Source organism: Parambassis ranga, chromosome 7 (assembly GCF_900634625.1).
Source record: "Parambassis ranga chromosome 7, fParRan2.1, whole genome shotgun sequence".
NCBI lineage: Eukaryota > Metazoa > Chordata > Actinopteri > Ambassidae > Parambassis > Parambassis ranga.
The window spans coordinates 5,656,039-5,673,062 of NC_041028.1; the positions used below are offsets into that span (position 1 = coordinate 5,656,039).

Sequence of the window (17,024 nt, forward strand, 5' to 3'; positions counted from 1 at the left end):
TTTAGCTCCATGTCTTTTATGCTGAGCTTTCCCAAGGGCTGATCAGTATGTACAGTCGAGGGCAGCAGTGGCTCAGTGGTAGAGCAGGGTTGTCCAATAACCGGAAGGTCGGCGGTTCGACCCCAGCTCCTCCCTAGTCATTGTTGTGTGTCCTTGGGCAAGGCACTTTACCCGCATTGCCTCCAGTGCACTCACTGCGTATGCGTATGAATGAATCGGCGGTGGTCGGAGAGGCCGTGGGCGCACCTTGGCAGCCACGTCTCCGTCAGTCTCCCCCTGGGGAGCTGTGGCTACCACTGGTAGCTTACCACTGCCACTGTGTGAAAGAATAATGCATCTCAATGTAAGCGCTTTGAGTGCCTGCCCAACAGAGCAGAAAAGCGCAATATAAAACCAATGCATTATTATTATTATTATTTAGATAAGTTTATGTCTCTTTTAATGGCTGCCTTTGAAGACTGACTGCAACGCACTGGTGTGACATAGACTCGGACATTTTAACATGGAAGTCAAAGAGGACTCAAGCCTCAAGTGGCCACTTAAGGAACTGTGGTTTTTCACACATGGGCACTAAAGACTGTCACATCTTCAAATGCTACAAACAAATGCAGCCTTCTTGTTTTTGGTGGTGAATGATCAAACATTTGAACCCAAAGAGTCAAGGTGTCCACATCTAAATGTAGGTATCAACGCTCTATTGTACAAGTAGGAAGTCCTCTGCAGGCTAGATCATCTAGATGCAACCTTTACTGAGGTGCAGATACTTAAGTGAACATTACTTGAATTGCTGTTAAACATGGTTCTGGTTTTGATGCTGGTAGATTTCCTTTGGGAAAACCAAAAATCTAATAAAATAACCTGCTAAATGTTGAGTGTCGAGTGACTAATGAGTCAACTAATTGCTTTTTCCACTGTAGTTATAGATCAGCTTCTTAAAATTCTACATATAACCACCTGTCAGCCATATTATTATAATTCCAAAGACTCAGGCTTAGACCATGAAACTTAAAATAGCCCAGGCCCACAGGGTGCCCCGTTCTCACACTCCTGCCAACACTTTGTTAGGATGGGCCTGCCAGCCTCTGATTTCAGACTGGCAGTGTGGGTTTAGGGAGGAAGTCAATATTTGTACTGTTTCTTACAGAGAGATGCTACTTGACATGCCAAAAGCAAAGAGTCATGTTCTAAGTAGGCATCTGCTGAGCTTCTGGTTACGGACACGCATGCCCAAATATGTGCAAAATAACAAATCTTCGAGCTCATGCACACACATACACACACACACATGCAGTGTGCTCTAAACTATTAATCATGCCCCTTTCCCCTGCTCCTTAAAGATGTGGACACTAGCAGCCTCTGAGGAGCTATATAATTACAAATGTGTCTGTGCTATGTAAAACAGCTGTCCTCTACTGACACATTTTGCACGCAGCTTCCTGTTATAAGACATCCCACTCCAGCTGAAGAAAAGCCTAATTTATGATAAAGTAAAGAGAGTTACCCATGACGGTGCAGAGTGTGATGAACATGTATCAACAGATCTGCAGGCTGGCATGATACAGCTCTGCTTGTTTTGCAGGGTGGTGTTCGGTAAGACATGTAGGAAAAATTGTTAGGCCTGAATGTGGCCCCACAAGACAGGCAACATCAAAGTTACTCATCAAAGCGCTTCATATGACCCGAGTATAATCTAATCACTTGAGTGGATACTTGCCGCCAGGTCAGCAGTGGCTCTGAGCTTGCCGCACTGGACTGGAGAGAGGGTTTGCTGCCGCCGCCTCAGATCCTTTGATTAAAGCGGCGGGTTGTGCTCCGCTGCTAACGAGCGGCTCTTTTTTTCTCTTGACATCACTCACTATTTCCACTTGGAGGGGAATCCCCTTGTTTGAGCCCCACCACCATCAAAGGTGATGAAACTGTCAGACATGTCGAGTGGGATAAAAAAAAAAAGATAGGAAAAATAGCATTCCTCGCTCTTAATTCACAAACTTATTCAGCTATTAAAGCTGTTCAGTAGAACTATGGCAGCTTTGTGCAACGGGCCCCCCTGAACACATGAGGCCTGCGCAGAAGACAAAGACTTGATTGAGCACTGAGCCCAGTCTGGCCTTTAAAGCCCAGCCGCGTTGAGCTTGACCTTCAACCCCCAAGGCAGTGCCCACGGCATCAGCCTAGCACCAGGCAAGCCATTTAGAGAGGGAACGAAGGAGAGCCAGAATCTTTGAGAACAACACCCAAAAAAACCTTTAAGAACATGTTTTTCTTTTCCATTTACTCTTCATTATTCTTTCAGCATAATATATTCATTTGCCAGCTCTCTCTCTCTCTCTCAGCTTAAGTCATGCAGAGGGGACCCCTACTACTTAACTCTTTTGCTGGTGATCAGCCAAAAAACTCTTGTCTCCACATCCACTCATTGCCCTCTAGGGAACTCTTGGGAATGAATTCTGGCTTCACTATTATTAAGCCAGCCCTGTTGTGCACTCCCACAGCTTGCAATAAAAGCATCAAGACAGCCATTGTGTATAATACAGCACATTTTTCCTCATTACAGTATGTTGTAGTAATTCTATCAGAGCCTGATGATTCTGCAGACATGTTAGGTCCATAATGAGGTGTTTACATTTACACTAATATGCTGGCTATGTTCTGCATGTACAAATGGCTTTAAGAAGATTGAAATTATATATTTTTTCCACTGCATGGACGAATGGTTTTCTTTACGGCACCTTCATATATGATCCCATCATAGAAACTTTATTATTGGGGGAGGGTATTTCTAAACACCCCTGAAAACTACCAGACAAAGTGCTAGTCTCCTGGAGGGAATCATGACATGTCACAGAAACATGATTTTTGTTGCAAAGATGTTTTCAGCTAGAAGTGGAAGTGCCGTCACTGGAGCATTATGAATTCTATTACTCGATGGAACAACCCCATCATTTTCCACTGGCATCAGAAGTCACTGGGAGACGCCTGCAGGACACTTGGAAAAACAGACTCGCTGGACTCAAAATGCTACATGCCCGAGCTAAGTCTTCCTTGGAATGTTATTTGAGAGAGTGTTTGGAAATAAGCGTACATAACTGAGAGGAGCAGGTGACAGGAGGAGAGTGTGTGAGAAAAGTGTGAGAAAAGAAAGAAACCACAGTATTAAACGGAAAGAAGGGCTTGAGAACTTACTGGTGTCTGGCTCCTCTGGGATCTTTATGTTCCTCAGAGAGGAAGAGGCCGACGAATGTGCTATGGCAAGCAAATAGAGGGGGGGGGGGGATGAGAGAAAGGAGCCGTATTGCAAGCGACAAGGAGGGGAGAAGAAAGGTGACGCAGAGGCCAACAGGGCACAAACAGGAGCCAAGAGGTCAAGGATCAAACAAAAGAAGAAACATAAGGAGCAGAGTGAGGGATCAAGTTAGCCAAGCAAGTGCAGAGGATGCAAGGAGAGAAAATAGAAAGTGACAATCAGAAAGAGAATTGCCAAAAAGAGTTGCAGTAACAGTAACAGGAACTCAGTAAGAATCAAATGAAATGAACAAGACGCCAAGCTAACAGTAAGGGATGAAAATCAGACATCACAGATTTATAAGACACTAGAGATGCCAGCATCACTTAGCTGTCATCCAAAGTCCCACTAATCATAACCATCCACATACTGTGGGGACAGTCATGCTGAATGGGACAATGGATGCTGCAGGCCTGTGGTTTCTCTTGACTAATGAGTTCAACTAGTCTCTGTCAGGAAACACACAAGGAAGCCTGCTCGCATGAAAGCATCAAGGAGGAAAGGTCAGAGGCTTGCACTGACAAAGAGTACAAAGGCAATTTAAAACTAAATGCAAAACACATCTCTTCATATTGTTTAAAACGAGGTACATCCTTCCCTGGACCGCACAGTGATGCAGGGAGGAGCTACTTCCTGTTTTCTTTGTTTTAAATGGAAAAAATTAGCAACACTGGTTTTTTACCATAAGCTCTCTTCTGCAAGGACAATGACTATATCCTTTATGGTGGTGACTCATGCACTTAACAGTGTTTAGGCACGCTCAAATCAACTGAAGAGGCATCACATGGGATTTTAAGAATGGGACACTTCACACACCATCACAGGATTTCTGAGTTTCTGTGATAATCTGTGATGAAAAATGATTAAAACACTTTAGCAGTGTTTATGCTCCAATCCAGACTCCATATGAGTCCACTCCATAAACTGCTACAGACAGCAGTAAACAACAGCTCCTTCATAATCAAGTGAGTAGAATGGATCCAGCTGGATTACAGCTGCACATACAAGAAACATGTGGTTCCTCATACATGTAGCTGTTTCTCAGAAGGGAGTAGATTAACACGAGTTGATGTAAAAGGTGCTTTTAGCTATATTCATGTGAAAGTTACAGGATTAATGCTGCAGAAAAGGTGAATAATAGCAATTATTTGCAGTCTCATGACTTTGTATTTAGGATATGGTGTGAACCAAGAGCCATTTTTTGAATGGTCCAAGCAGGAAACAGCTGACTGAAAACACCCAAATGATGTGAGGTCTCCCTCCAGAATAGTTACCCAAACTAATTAAAGTTAATGAAGCATCCGCTACTTCAAAGTCTGCCGATAGGATGTAAGCAGAATGAGAGGCAAAGCCAGTGCGAATGGAGGAAAAGCTATATTATTACTCTCCACTCTTTTATGTGCTGATCAGGCAAGAGCAAACAAAAACCCTTTATATGTTATAACAGATTGTTCTTAAGAGGCAAGGGCATGTACTGGAAGTTTTATCCAACAGAAGACAAACAGTTAAAAAGGTTAACAACTCCTGGGAGAGATAATAGTTGATATAGATCCTCTCTTGTGTTTAAGCAGGAAACCACTGATCAGCTGGAGGAGATTTTGTCCAAATAAATTCTCAGATTGGGGAAAACCACAGTACAACTGAACTCCCAGCCAAAAAACACAGCTTTCAAATTCAGAATTTCATAACACAACAAACTCTCTCTCAAAATACACAATCACATACATTACAAGGTGCATTTCTACACTGCAGGGTGGAAAAAACAGACCTTGTGCACTGCCTCAGAATGAAACCCTACACACGTCTTGCCTAAAGAGGAGTGGCACAAGGCACTTCTCCAAGGCAACACATTTGTTATTGGTACAACAGAGTGCAGGGGGGGGCGGCTGCAGTAATAATGACCACCCTGAATGCACATGGTCACACTGACGATAATCTGTTTGTGAATAAAAGGAAGACAATTCCATCAAAGGTTGAACCAAATGTGTCCTTGCTGCACTTGTGTTTTGTCTGCTATGTCGTTACCATGTGCCCAAATGGGAGTAAGACGTCTGATTAAATGTGAGGCTAGTTTCTCTTCCCAGTGTGCGACCACCTTGAGGGTCCCCTGCAGTGCAACAACAAAGACCACACAAAAATAACTGCAGCTGCCAACATTTGCCCCCCACCCCCTCCGTGTGGAACTGCTCGAGAGGCTCCACATATCTGAAACACACACACACACACACACAGACAGTGGCACTTAGACACACGTATTGCCAACTGCCCAGCACTGAGTGGGTGGCCCAGCCACAGCCTGCCCACTGCCAGGGCCACACTGACAAGACAGGCTACATTACCCAGATGTATTGTCTACTGACACTGCAACATCTGTTCTCTTCCAAAGATAAGACCAAACCTGAGTTTTGTTTTTTTTCAACAAGCACACATGAGCAATGATGTGACTAGAAGTACAACCAGCTGAGGCTACACAGTAATGCAGTAACCTGTCTGTGAGTCGGGCTCCGACAGCCTCGAGTTTCCAGAAGTAAACATCAAGCAAAGGTTTCACAAAGCACTGATGGTTTCTGGCACTATGAGCCTGGTAAAAACTGACTACAAGAAATAAAGTGAATCTTTCTTTCCTTGCAGCATATGGTCATAATTTAAACATTTAGGCTCTGATGTTTATCTGAAAAGGAGCTCGCCAATTATCTTTAATTATTAGGTTTCAGTTCTTATCTCAAGAGTGGGTCAGACAGACAGTCAACAGTCGTGCGGAGGGCTGAGTGTATATTAGTATATTATTATGATTACACTGACAAATGCATCCTCCACTTACTCTAAAACACACGCAGTGCAGCTACATGTCGACATCTTCAATCTCAAGAAAGTTGTCCACAGCAGCAGTGATGTAAACCTGACCACTGGCTTCCTTAAAGGTCCTGGTAGTCTAAGGCAGGAACCATACACACGATGCTATGTGAAATTTTCAATTACTCAAAACAGAAACACCACAAAATAACTGCATGTTCCCTCAAAAAGCTGGACCGTACATGCATGTAACAAAGGCTGTAGAACTGCTGGATATTGTCATAATTTATCCTGCCTCATGAATTCTCAAGCTTTGTATCCAAAATTAGCACTGGGAAGAGCTTAACCCCAGCAGCCCCTCAACAATCACCATTGCTATTAGTAGTAAAGGGACATGGTAACCTTTGTTTCTTTCGTTTCCAAACAAAGTGGCCAATATCCTTGGTGCACTGGGAACGTCTGTGATAAAGCTTGTGGAACAAGAGAAGGCTCTCACAGATAAGCCGGATTTGTCTCCCAGAAATCTCTTTGGAGTTTTCAATGTGGAGGTCAAGATGAAGGGTTAGGAGGGACATGGGACACAACTTCCATATCTCTGGAGATGATGATACGATTAGAGGAGGCGCAACAATGGACAAAAGGAGGTTGAAAATAGCCTCAGCTCATCAGCATCTCGTGTTCTTGCAGTAATTTTTTAACCCTTTTTAACCCAAACAACAGGAAACAAAGCATAATGAGGGCATCTGTGGCACCTACACCAGGAAGCAGAGGCTTGGGTGAACTGTCTGGACAGCCAACAGGACAGAGACACTCAGCAAAGAATTCAGCATTCAGCACAGGAAACTGAATTTCCTTCCCAGGGCTGTTTTTCCTCAGATCTATATATGGCAGCAGTCTTCCTTCTGTACCATGATCACACTGAGCAGAATACAAATGCTTTAACCATCTTTGAGATAACAAACAAAGTACTGCATAATTGCAGTCTCCCTTTTAATTGCCACATAAAGCAATGCTGACCTTTATGTAGCTACAAAAGCAAAGAAGTTAATAAACCACATCAGGACTCATGTCACACCACAAAACGTGAGCACATAACAATATGGCCCAGACTGGCTTTCTACTATATACAATATTTAGTTCACATTTGTATCTGTCACATTCAAAGTGCATTAGTTGGCTAAAGGAGGTTTAAAGGTAACTCTTTTTCCCCTACAAGAAAACCTGTTTTAATCTCACACTGTATCAGTGTGAGATTAAAACATGTTAAAGATTTTCTCTATTAATGTGAAGTGGCTAAACCTTTGGGTTATCCTCGCTGGTATAATCTGTCACAATCGTATGCTGTCAGCACCGTACATGTTAACGTCAGTCAGGTTGGTCCTTTAACTGCCCCAATTCAGCCAGGCCTCCCAGCAGTGCTATTTCTGTGAGTGAGGCACATGATGCTATAAGCCTCAGCTCTGATGTCAGCTTGCAGTGCAGCTACCAAAACAATCATTGTACCATGATGTAATCAGCTCCACCGACTTGTCAAGTGCCAGTGTTTAGCATCAAGGGCAAACTAAGGAGCTGCAACAGCTGCTACTGCCAGGCTAATATATAGAACATACAGTTTATAGAAATGCACCAAACATGACATGATACTCTGTTAAAGGAGTTTCCGAGTGATAAGCTGGATTTATGGTTCTGCATTAAGGTGCTTATGGAGAGTGGTGTGACAAGTCGGCGTTTTCCTGCAAGTTTCAGATGGCAGGTGTGATTATTGTAAAAGAAAGCCACATTAACACTTTAATGCCAAAAGTGCAACACTGAAAAATATGATTAACCCTTCACACACACCATCCCGAGGTCTTTTTGGACTTCCAAGTGTGTTAGCCCAGGAAGTGTTGTTACATTAGCAAGATTATGTTAGATAGTGTTGTGCACTAATGTGCTAATGTGTGTGCAACCAATTGATTTTGGTTTATAATTTTGGCATTTCAATGGGCTGTTCATTAAGACATATTAGAGCTCTGAAGATTTTGTTTTTTTTCCCTGGCACACCTCCAGCAGAGCAGAGTTATTTCTAGTAAAAGATTTCAATGATTTCATTATTTTGTGATACATAAAGAGTGTTATTATGTGAAAAATAACTGCAGCCCTGTCATGCAGGACACATGATCTTCCAAATGGTGTGCCACCAGTGTGTGAACTCTGATGCTGTAAATCAAATCCTGTGCCAGATGTGTGACTCCGGCTAAAGTTGAGTGTCATCAGGGATTTTCTGCACTGTTGTGTGAATACTCTTAAGGTGTCCTAATGTGTGAGTTGTACGCAGACATATTGAGGTTTATCTGAGCTGCTCTGCCTTTTTCACACTTAGAGAAATTTAAAAATGCAACATGAACAGCAGCAACAAACTGCAGGTGTGATTCAAGACCTACACCCTAATGTAAAGTTTTATACAGTATTTAAAGTCAGCTTTCTCTGCTACTGCGTGCGGTGAAAAAGCGGGTGCCCCGCTTATAAATACTTCTTAAGTCTGCGTAAAAATAATGGGGTAGAAGGTCTCTACTGCAGCTTTTATTGTTCCCTGTGCTTTTATGTGTCTTACTGTGCTGTCACCTCTGCCACTGGTAAAAAAGGATGAAAGAGGAGAGGGTTTGTTTATGTATCACAGACAAAGCCAGAGCTCTGTGTTATGACCAGGCTCTGGTAAGTTGGCGAGGGGAGGGTGTAGCAGGATGTGAAGGTATCATCACTCAGGACTGCACAGACTCACAGATGGGGGAGCTTTAAAGGGCTGAGTGATCTACCTCACGTAAACAAAATCTGTCACAGGGAATTGTTAGGTTCACTTGACTTTCTTGTGTCTTACTTGTGCTCTCTGAGACAGGAGGCCACGGTGTGCTTCCATCATCCTCTCCACTGGGCCGATCTTTGGAAAGAGGAACACAAGTGTAGAGATGTGGTTAATTAATGTGCAGGTTTCGAAGCTAGAGAAACACATTTTACACACTTATATAAAACATCATATCTGCAGAAGAGCCAAATCCCCTTGAAAAGTTGGAATGCAGTGGAATTGGGTTAACAATCTAAGAAATACATAATGAAAAGCACAACTCCCAAGAATTAGGGGTGGTTACACAGCTTCTACCGAGCCCACCTCCTGAAGTCTCATCAGCAGCAAAGTCCTCGTCATCGTCCAGTAAACTCCGAGATGCCTGGAGGTCTTTTTCTGCCTCCAAATCTTCAGGCAGTGGGACCTCTCCCCACACCTTGGAGGCCTGAGTCACCTGCGGCAAACACAAGAGAGAGAGAGATTTATAGGGGTTGAAGTCTGCACAGAGAAAAGTTACACCCAGTGCTATGCAGGGACCCTGGAAGGGTGGAGGGAAAACAAAAGCTGAGACAGGAAACAGGGCATTGTGATGTGTTTACATTTGCCATTTATTATCTCTTTGAGGCCTGGGCAAGAGTTCACATACAAATAAAACTTTATGACACTTTCAGAAAAAGAGAAGTCGTTCCCATTTTTTCACCTTATTTATTCAAAGAATAGAGCTGACTGCAGTGACCCACATATACACACAAATATCTCAAAGCTGTTAAAGAACCTGGAGTTCACAGCAAAATGACACAAATCTGTTTAAGTTGGCTTTAAACTCTGTCCCCCCTGGGTAGAAATAAATATCCAGCATACCACGACTAGTCCTTTACATGTAGCTCCTGACTACTGGAACCAGCAAAGAGTCGAAACACTATGTCACCTACAGTAGCAGTACATAAACGCAGAGCTCCAATCAGACTGTGTCAATCAGTGATATGAATGGAACAATGAATTTTGCAATGTAAACAGCTGTATTTAGCATTGCAAATACTAGCCTAGGTAAGACAAACTAGTCCCAGTCTCTAATAAAGTTAATTGATTCTTCATGTGAAAAAAAAGGTCCAACATTTAGTTTGACAAATATGAGGTGATGGAAATATTCCAAATCTGAGCTCTTGTTTAATTCTGAGCCTGTTAAAGTCCCTTAACAGAGATATGCCTTTCTTGACCCAAATGCCTGTTGGATGGAGTGTTTGGACTAAATTTCACATTGATCAATACAGGAAAAAAGTGTCAAAATTTCTAATTAACTATATTTTTTTATCCTCCTTTAACATCAACATCACATACGTATACATTGGTACACCTGACCGCGACATCACACTCACTTCCACTGAGGAGACAAAGAGCTTAGCCAGACGCTCTATCTGATCATCTTGATAGTGTTTACCAGACCGAAGCACAGTGTGGGGTTTATCATCTCCGCTCTCACCATCTCAGCATCCACACAGCCCGAACTCTGGCTATAAGATTTGACTCTGGCAGAATGCCACCCCTGGCATTTCCAGTTGGCATGGCCTGCCAGTTCCTATTTCCACCCAACTTTGTCATGGTAGTTTTCCCATTTAAATGGCTCCAGCTAATAAATAACTAGATCTATCCCCCAAATCCTCTCTCCCCTGACTGAACACCGTTACAACAACAACTCCGAGCCATTTTCAAAAGGAAACTGCTGACTAACCAAATTCTTTTCAATAGTGCCGACCAGCCAGCCATCGGTGTGATCATCTCCTGCTTCCCACTCCCTTGGGATGGGGTATCATCTGGACACACTGGATGCCATCTGTGCAAAACAAAACCCTTCACAAACTCACAGAGCAGCCTGTGATGGATGAGTTTATGTATTTGCACCTGATCTTAAAGCTCACATGTTATGTGAGCTAAGCTATATATTTGTTTGAGAATGTCAGGCGGACCTCATCTTAGAGTTGGGAACTACATATGAATTTGCTTTCTCACTATGCTACTGCATTCTTGTTCAAAAGGCTCAAGTGACCTTTACGCTCAAGACACCTCTGTGGTTATCCCTCCCTTGAGATAAAGGTCGTGACAGACTCAGTAATTCTTTGAACTCCACACCACCCTGAGGACACCGGGCCAAAAAGCTGCTCAGCTAACACATTGCAGTTTCCAGCAGGACATATGGCAGCCTGAAAAAACAGGCATGTACATGTATGCACATATGACACACACACACATTCCAGCCAAAAGGAATTCCACTGTTTATTCATGAATGACTGTTCATCATATTTGCCTTGCAGGACAAAGTGATAGACGAATCAATGAGTGATAGGTGACATCACACAGAAGTTTGTCTTCCATTTTTCCAGCTGTTGTTTCTAGCAAGAGCAGTGGAAAACTACAGTTTGGTCTGTAAACTATTGATAATTCTTGGGGAAAAGTGGTCGGAGTAAGCTAACTGAGCCAAGATCCTTTTAAGGCAGAACAACTGTCAGCTGTTGTTGAATCATGCAGCTGGAGTCCTGCTATCATCTCTGCTTCCAAACAAGTGCTGGCTCCACTTATTTAAATTTCACAGTCCCTGTTTTACCCTGTGTTGCCACCTAATCAGACCAACATGTATTGAAACCTTCATAATGTCTCCACAGCTTTTATTTGTTAGATCCAAGGGGCAACATCTAAAGCTTAGAAATGAAACCCATGTGCAAGTGTCAAAAACTGCAGTTCCCCCATTGGCCTGTAGGGGCTGGCTTCAAAAGTCAATCAATCCCCATAGACTCATGGTAAACTTTATAGCAAAAATGAACATGTTTACAAAAAATGTTTTTTCTATATAACCAATGTTCTGCTTTTGCAAATGCCCACCCACCCACCTCTGCTCCTGCTTTTCACCTGTACTTGGATTAACTGGGAGTTCAGTCCACACTGATGCTGCCAACATGGCCTCCTCTAAACACTATGGGTTACATTAGTGACTGTTTGTCCATATTATACGTTATATAGCATGTGTAAGAAGAACAAAATGGATGCATGCATGAACTCAAATACTGGCAGCATGTTTTGGTTGCAAATAAACACCCCCAGTGTTATACAGCCTTGCACAAACCACACGCCCACAAGCCAACATTCCCATCCTGGTTACATCTCAGTGACATCCAAAGCCTGTCAGAGGAAGTGTGTGAATAATCCTTCAGGGAACTCAGTCGCCCACTCTGCTAATAAACCCACTGATGCAGCTGCAGCATAATCTGTGAGAAACATCCTAGAGGCATACGCAGTGTGTTGCAGAAAAGAAGAAATGTTAGATGCAAGTCTGACACAAGCAAAGCTCTCGACACTATTTACTGATAGCAGCAGCAAAGGTTTAGCATTTAGACCACCTCTTGAGCTCACACAACCTATCAGCTTTTCACCCCCAGCAGAGCATGTGATAAGTAAACACAGAGAGATAAAAGGTTTGAGAAAAGCAGAACTGCTTATTTCAATCAACTGATTTCAAATGACAAGCTCTGACCTTTCACAAAAGCAGAAAACCCTCACAATCTGAATTCCCTACCTTCTTCTTGACCCTCCCTAACAACCTTCCACTCATGTCTTTTTGCCCTCTCATTCTTACAGACCAATATGTGCTTAGACTTGAAGTAGCAGCATGTACTAAACAGGAATGGAATGTAAACTGCAAGAGAGCATTAAGTGGATGAAAGCTTGACACATACTCTTCTTTTTAGGTAGAGTATGGCTGAAAAGAAAGAGCCAACAGAGTACCACCAGGCACCGATGAGGCCCAAGCACTCCCTTCACTTGATCTGAGAAGTAGGTGCAGGGGTACTAACAGAGGCACATTAAATCAGGTCCATTACAGCACCTTGATAATGTGCAAATACTTAATACAGTATACACAGATTTAGAAGAGAAAATAAATAGGAACACAGTTCTCTTGAAATGATTTCAAGAAATCGTAGGTGCTGGTTTTATGGATAAAACAGCAGCAGCACATTTACACATTTTTATGGAGATATATAGAATCTGACTAAGCCTGTTCTGACAGAGAAGGTTAAGCCCAAGAGAAATGTTCCTTTTGCACACACTTGTATGTACAAGGCAACGACAACTCTGCATTAAATGACAACAAACCTGTGACAGCTTTGTTTGCGTAAATGATAAAGTGTCCTATGTGTTTAACCCTTGTTTGGAGTAGTCAATGAATTGACATACTGCCATCCCTGACACTAAACCTCTCCCTGAGCTTCGGCTCCATAAAGGCCCTGATGAGTGAGGCCCTTCTGCTTTCTGCAGCTCTTTGACATTTCTGCAGGGTTTAATCCAAAGTGACTGGACGGGGAGGAAGTGGAAGGAGCCTCTTCATTCAACAGACAAACACTCTTTGACAACACCCATGGATTGTCCTGTTCTGTGACTAATGAGGTGGGTGCAATGGAAAACATCAGGGTCTTCTCAGAAGAAGGGGCTCGCAGAGAGAGAGGAGGGAAATGGGGGAGTAAATAGTGAAGGATAAGTCTGCATTTTTGAGCACATGCTTGGAGTGCCTGCCTGGTTGTCTTCCCCCCGGGTCATTTATTCACTCTCCCACACAACATGCCATGCATTTTATAATAAGCTTGGTTTCCTTCTGGGAAGAGAAAATGGATCCAGAACGTCAGGCACGTGTGGAACTATAACATATTCTGCAAAACGGTGCAGCAAAGAGCAAAAAAGAGGAGACGAAAACTGATTATATCTGCAAATCCTGGACCTATGCTATAGATAATTTCAAATAAGATGTTAAAACAAGATGCTATACATTCTCAACGATGAATACTGACCACAATGGTCTAGGTTTGTGATGTCCTAAGACCCACACACACCAAAACAGCATCAAAAAAACAAGGAGCAACAAAGGCCAGCTGTCCCACATTGCCTGCACTAAAGCCAAACCATTGCACTTTAATATACCCCAAGGGCTACAGCCAATGTCCCAGATGCAGCAGCTTGATGCTGGCCCCAAAGCCAAGTCACTCCCTGCAGACCTCTCTGTTGAAATTCCAGGCTTTACTGCAGAAATGCTGGTTAACAGTCAGAGAAAAAAGTTCACGTCTCTACAGATAATTTTCCCATTAATGCAACTGTATGCATTGCCCCTATCTGGAATAATCTAAATTTGGGGACAACCCTTCTGTTCTTATGATGTCACTCCTGACATGAATATACTACTATATAAGTTCCCCCTTCTTTCCATTTGAGGTACAAAGATTCCATGTACTAGACAGCAAGCAGCGCCTCCAGCTAGTAAGCATCTGCCACACAAGCTTCGGAATACGCACACACACACACACACACACACAAAACACAACTTCCTTTATACCAACACTCATTCTTCAGGGAGGCATGTCAAAATAAGCATCCAGCTTGTGTGGACATGTGTATGGTGCAGCCATACTGGGTGATAAAGGATATAGACACATCTACAATAAAGTATAACACAATTTTTTAAATAGATAGGTACATATACTTTACCAATCCCAAACTTTGAAATTTTACATGGAGTTTTTCTTTTTTTTTATTATTTCATTATATCTTATATTACAGTCAGAGTCATATCCTAACTGCATAACTTGCAAACTGGAGTTGAATGATGTATTTTAGGCCAAAGGTCACAGCCTGGCGACACCACGACCAGACAGTGAGCATGGGTCATAAGTTGGCTGTGAAATGAGACACCTCTGCCTCACACTAAATGAAACACTATCTCTGATGACCTTTTTTGAGCCTCATGACTCAATGACAAGACTCAAGAGTTTCGAGTCTAAAACAAATGGACACTGATTTATTTCTAGGCCACAGGCCTAGCAGTGTTTTAAATGCTACATTGTGTTATATTTTCACTGTGAGTAGGGTTATAAAGTGTGACCACATTCTGCCCAAACATCTCCAGGCGTGAAATCCCACTTTACATCCACAGAAGTGGCGTCTTTTCAATTATCACCCCAGCAGGGGCCCCGGCAAGACTCTGCGTTAACAGACCACCAAGAATCACAGCAACAGCTAGCCTGCTGGTGAAGGCCTCCCACCCTGCCAGCGAACAAAAGCTCAGAAATCACCCCCCTATTTACACTTGCAGGTATTGAGGAATGCAAACTTACACACAGCATTCAGACACATACAGTTATCAGCCAGGAATGAACCTATTCACTTTGAATAGGGCTCTAAGGTTTGTGGGAAAGCCCAGTTTACTGGATGGGAGGTTTAGCTCTTAAACCTGGACTGTTCTTGTTGTAAGAAAAATATCCCAACAAAGGGTATGCGCTAATGTTTGAAACAAGCAAATCAAAAAGTAAACACTGTGTCGCTATCTTAAAAAACAGGTGTAACCACAGAGAAGCATAGTCTAATCCTTGCTCACCTGAACTGCACATCAAACATAAACACTGAGAGAGTAATTCATAGGGTCTGTAAATAGCGTGTGTGTTTCCGGTAACATTTCTAAGAGAGTGACCTGCAGGCAGGAGGGGACGGAGGGGGGCCCAGTTCCAGTTCCCCCAGACGACAGCTGACAGGCGAGGTGCTGAGACTTGTGGCAGCTCAGAAGGGAAGAGCAGCTCCGGCTTGGCCGGCCCTGGCCTGTTTATTTATAACAGAAAGAGTCCCTTTGAAAGTACTGCTGTGTCACTTAAGATGTCTGCTTTCCTTCCCACAGGAGAACTCAGAGGGATCTGATGAGGTGCCGGGACATTTAGCTGAGACTGAAATACAGCAGCACCTCAGAATGTACTCAGGCTTCAGCTCCAGATAAGAATAGTAGATTTCTTTGTATCATATGTAGTCCCAGAATGTAGGTCCTATTTATAGTACTTAGTGTAAAGGTAGATTTTCCAACAAAACAACTAAAACTCAAGTACTTAAAGAGCACTTTATTCTACCTTCTCAAAGGTACTCAAGTGCTTATAGGAGCATCTTAGGGTTAAGTGTCTTCCCAGGGACACATCAAGATGCAGCCCAAGCAAGGGATCACCAGACTTTCAGTGGACGGCCTGCGCTACTACCTGACCCACAGCCACCCAAGGTTTTTCAATAAATTAAAAAAAATGCAGATGGACATGAGACTGTGCAGATGCCCCTGTACACACTAGCTACAGGAAGCTGCAGGGAAATTTCCCAGACTGTGCATGTAGAGGCCACCTCTTCCAAGACTGGAAAGCAGAATAATAATACAAATCTGCACATATGGATATTTTTTTCTGATCTTTTTTCAAACACAATGACAGATTTTGCTGAGTTGATTTAAAGGTTTGCTGGCTAGTTAAGCTTTAGAGAGGAAGTAGCAGCAGCTGTTTGATGGCTCTGTGATTAAGCTCTGGTTTCCCTCCACTGATGGCAGCAGATCTACCCTCCAGTCTTCCTCTCTCGCTCATTCTCACCTCAGGACCAACTAATCTGACACCACCTGTTGACTTGGCCGCACTCACATTGTCCCACATAATCACAGGCCAGAACTAGCTGTCAACTCCCCCCTCCTGTGTATCATACTCCATCAGCTCACTGTGTGGGAAATCTACAGAAATTGTGCAGCGTATGCTACAATTTCTGAAACAAATTGGTTTTTTGGAGTAGCAACAACACAAGAACAGAAATGAAACATCTGCACCCTAACACTAACAGACTATTACATTTGTGAGAACAGAATAGCCTTTAGGCACTTTTGCCAGAGAAAGAGTGAAAGAGATCACCCTCCAGGCGACCGGGCCGTAGGGAGTAATTTCACGTTGGTAAAGCCACTTTCCACCAGTTCCCAAGGTCATGCTATCTGGGAAAGCGATCTCGTAATTAAGTAGGATTTGCAGGGCACCATGGTGAAGTTTGTGGAACGCGAAGCAGTTCCAACATGTTGAGCATCTCAAACCCTGAACAGACTTTGTTTGGAAACCTACAACGCACTTTGAGTTTCAGCCATCACAATAAAAGCATCTGTTATGAACAGAAACCTTTGTTGGTCGCCATCTGCACATCAAAGTCCTGCTCCTTTTTCCCACCATTTTTTTCAGTAACAGTGTCTGTTAGAAGGATGAAAAAAAAATTGTGAAGTGAAGTGATGGGCTGAGAGGAGAACCAAAACATTCTCTC

At 43.0% G+C, this 17,024-nt stretch overlaps 1 protein-coding gene across 11 annotated transcripts in view; it reads right to left on the reverse strand.

Moving 5' to 3' along the window:
• The window catches only part of hspg2 (heparan sulfate proteoglycan 2), a 76,160-nt gene that overhangs the window by 43,385 nt on the left and 15,751 nt on the right, over window positions 1–17,024 (reverse strand). For 10 of the 11 annotated variants that reach the window (XM_028410899.1, XM_028410906.1, XM_028410908.1 and 7 more), the window contains exons 2-4: window positions 9,222–9,351; window positions 8,934–8,993; window positions 3,184–3,243 (exon numbers count right to left, since the gene is read on the reverse strand). In XM_028410899.1, coding sequence (XP_028266700.1) covers window positions 3,184–3,243; window positions 8,934–8,993; window positions 9,222–9,351 — 250 coding nt within the window. The remainder of the gene's footprint in view (window positions 1–3,183; window positions 3,244–8,933; window positions 8,994–9,221; window positions 9,352–17,024) is intronic. The other variant, XM_028410902.1, reaches the window with a different exon arrangement.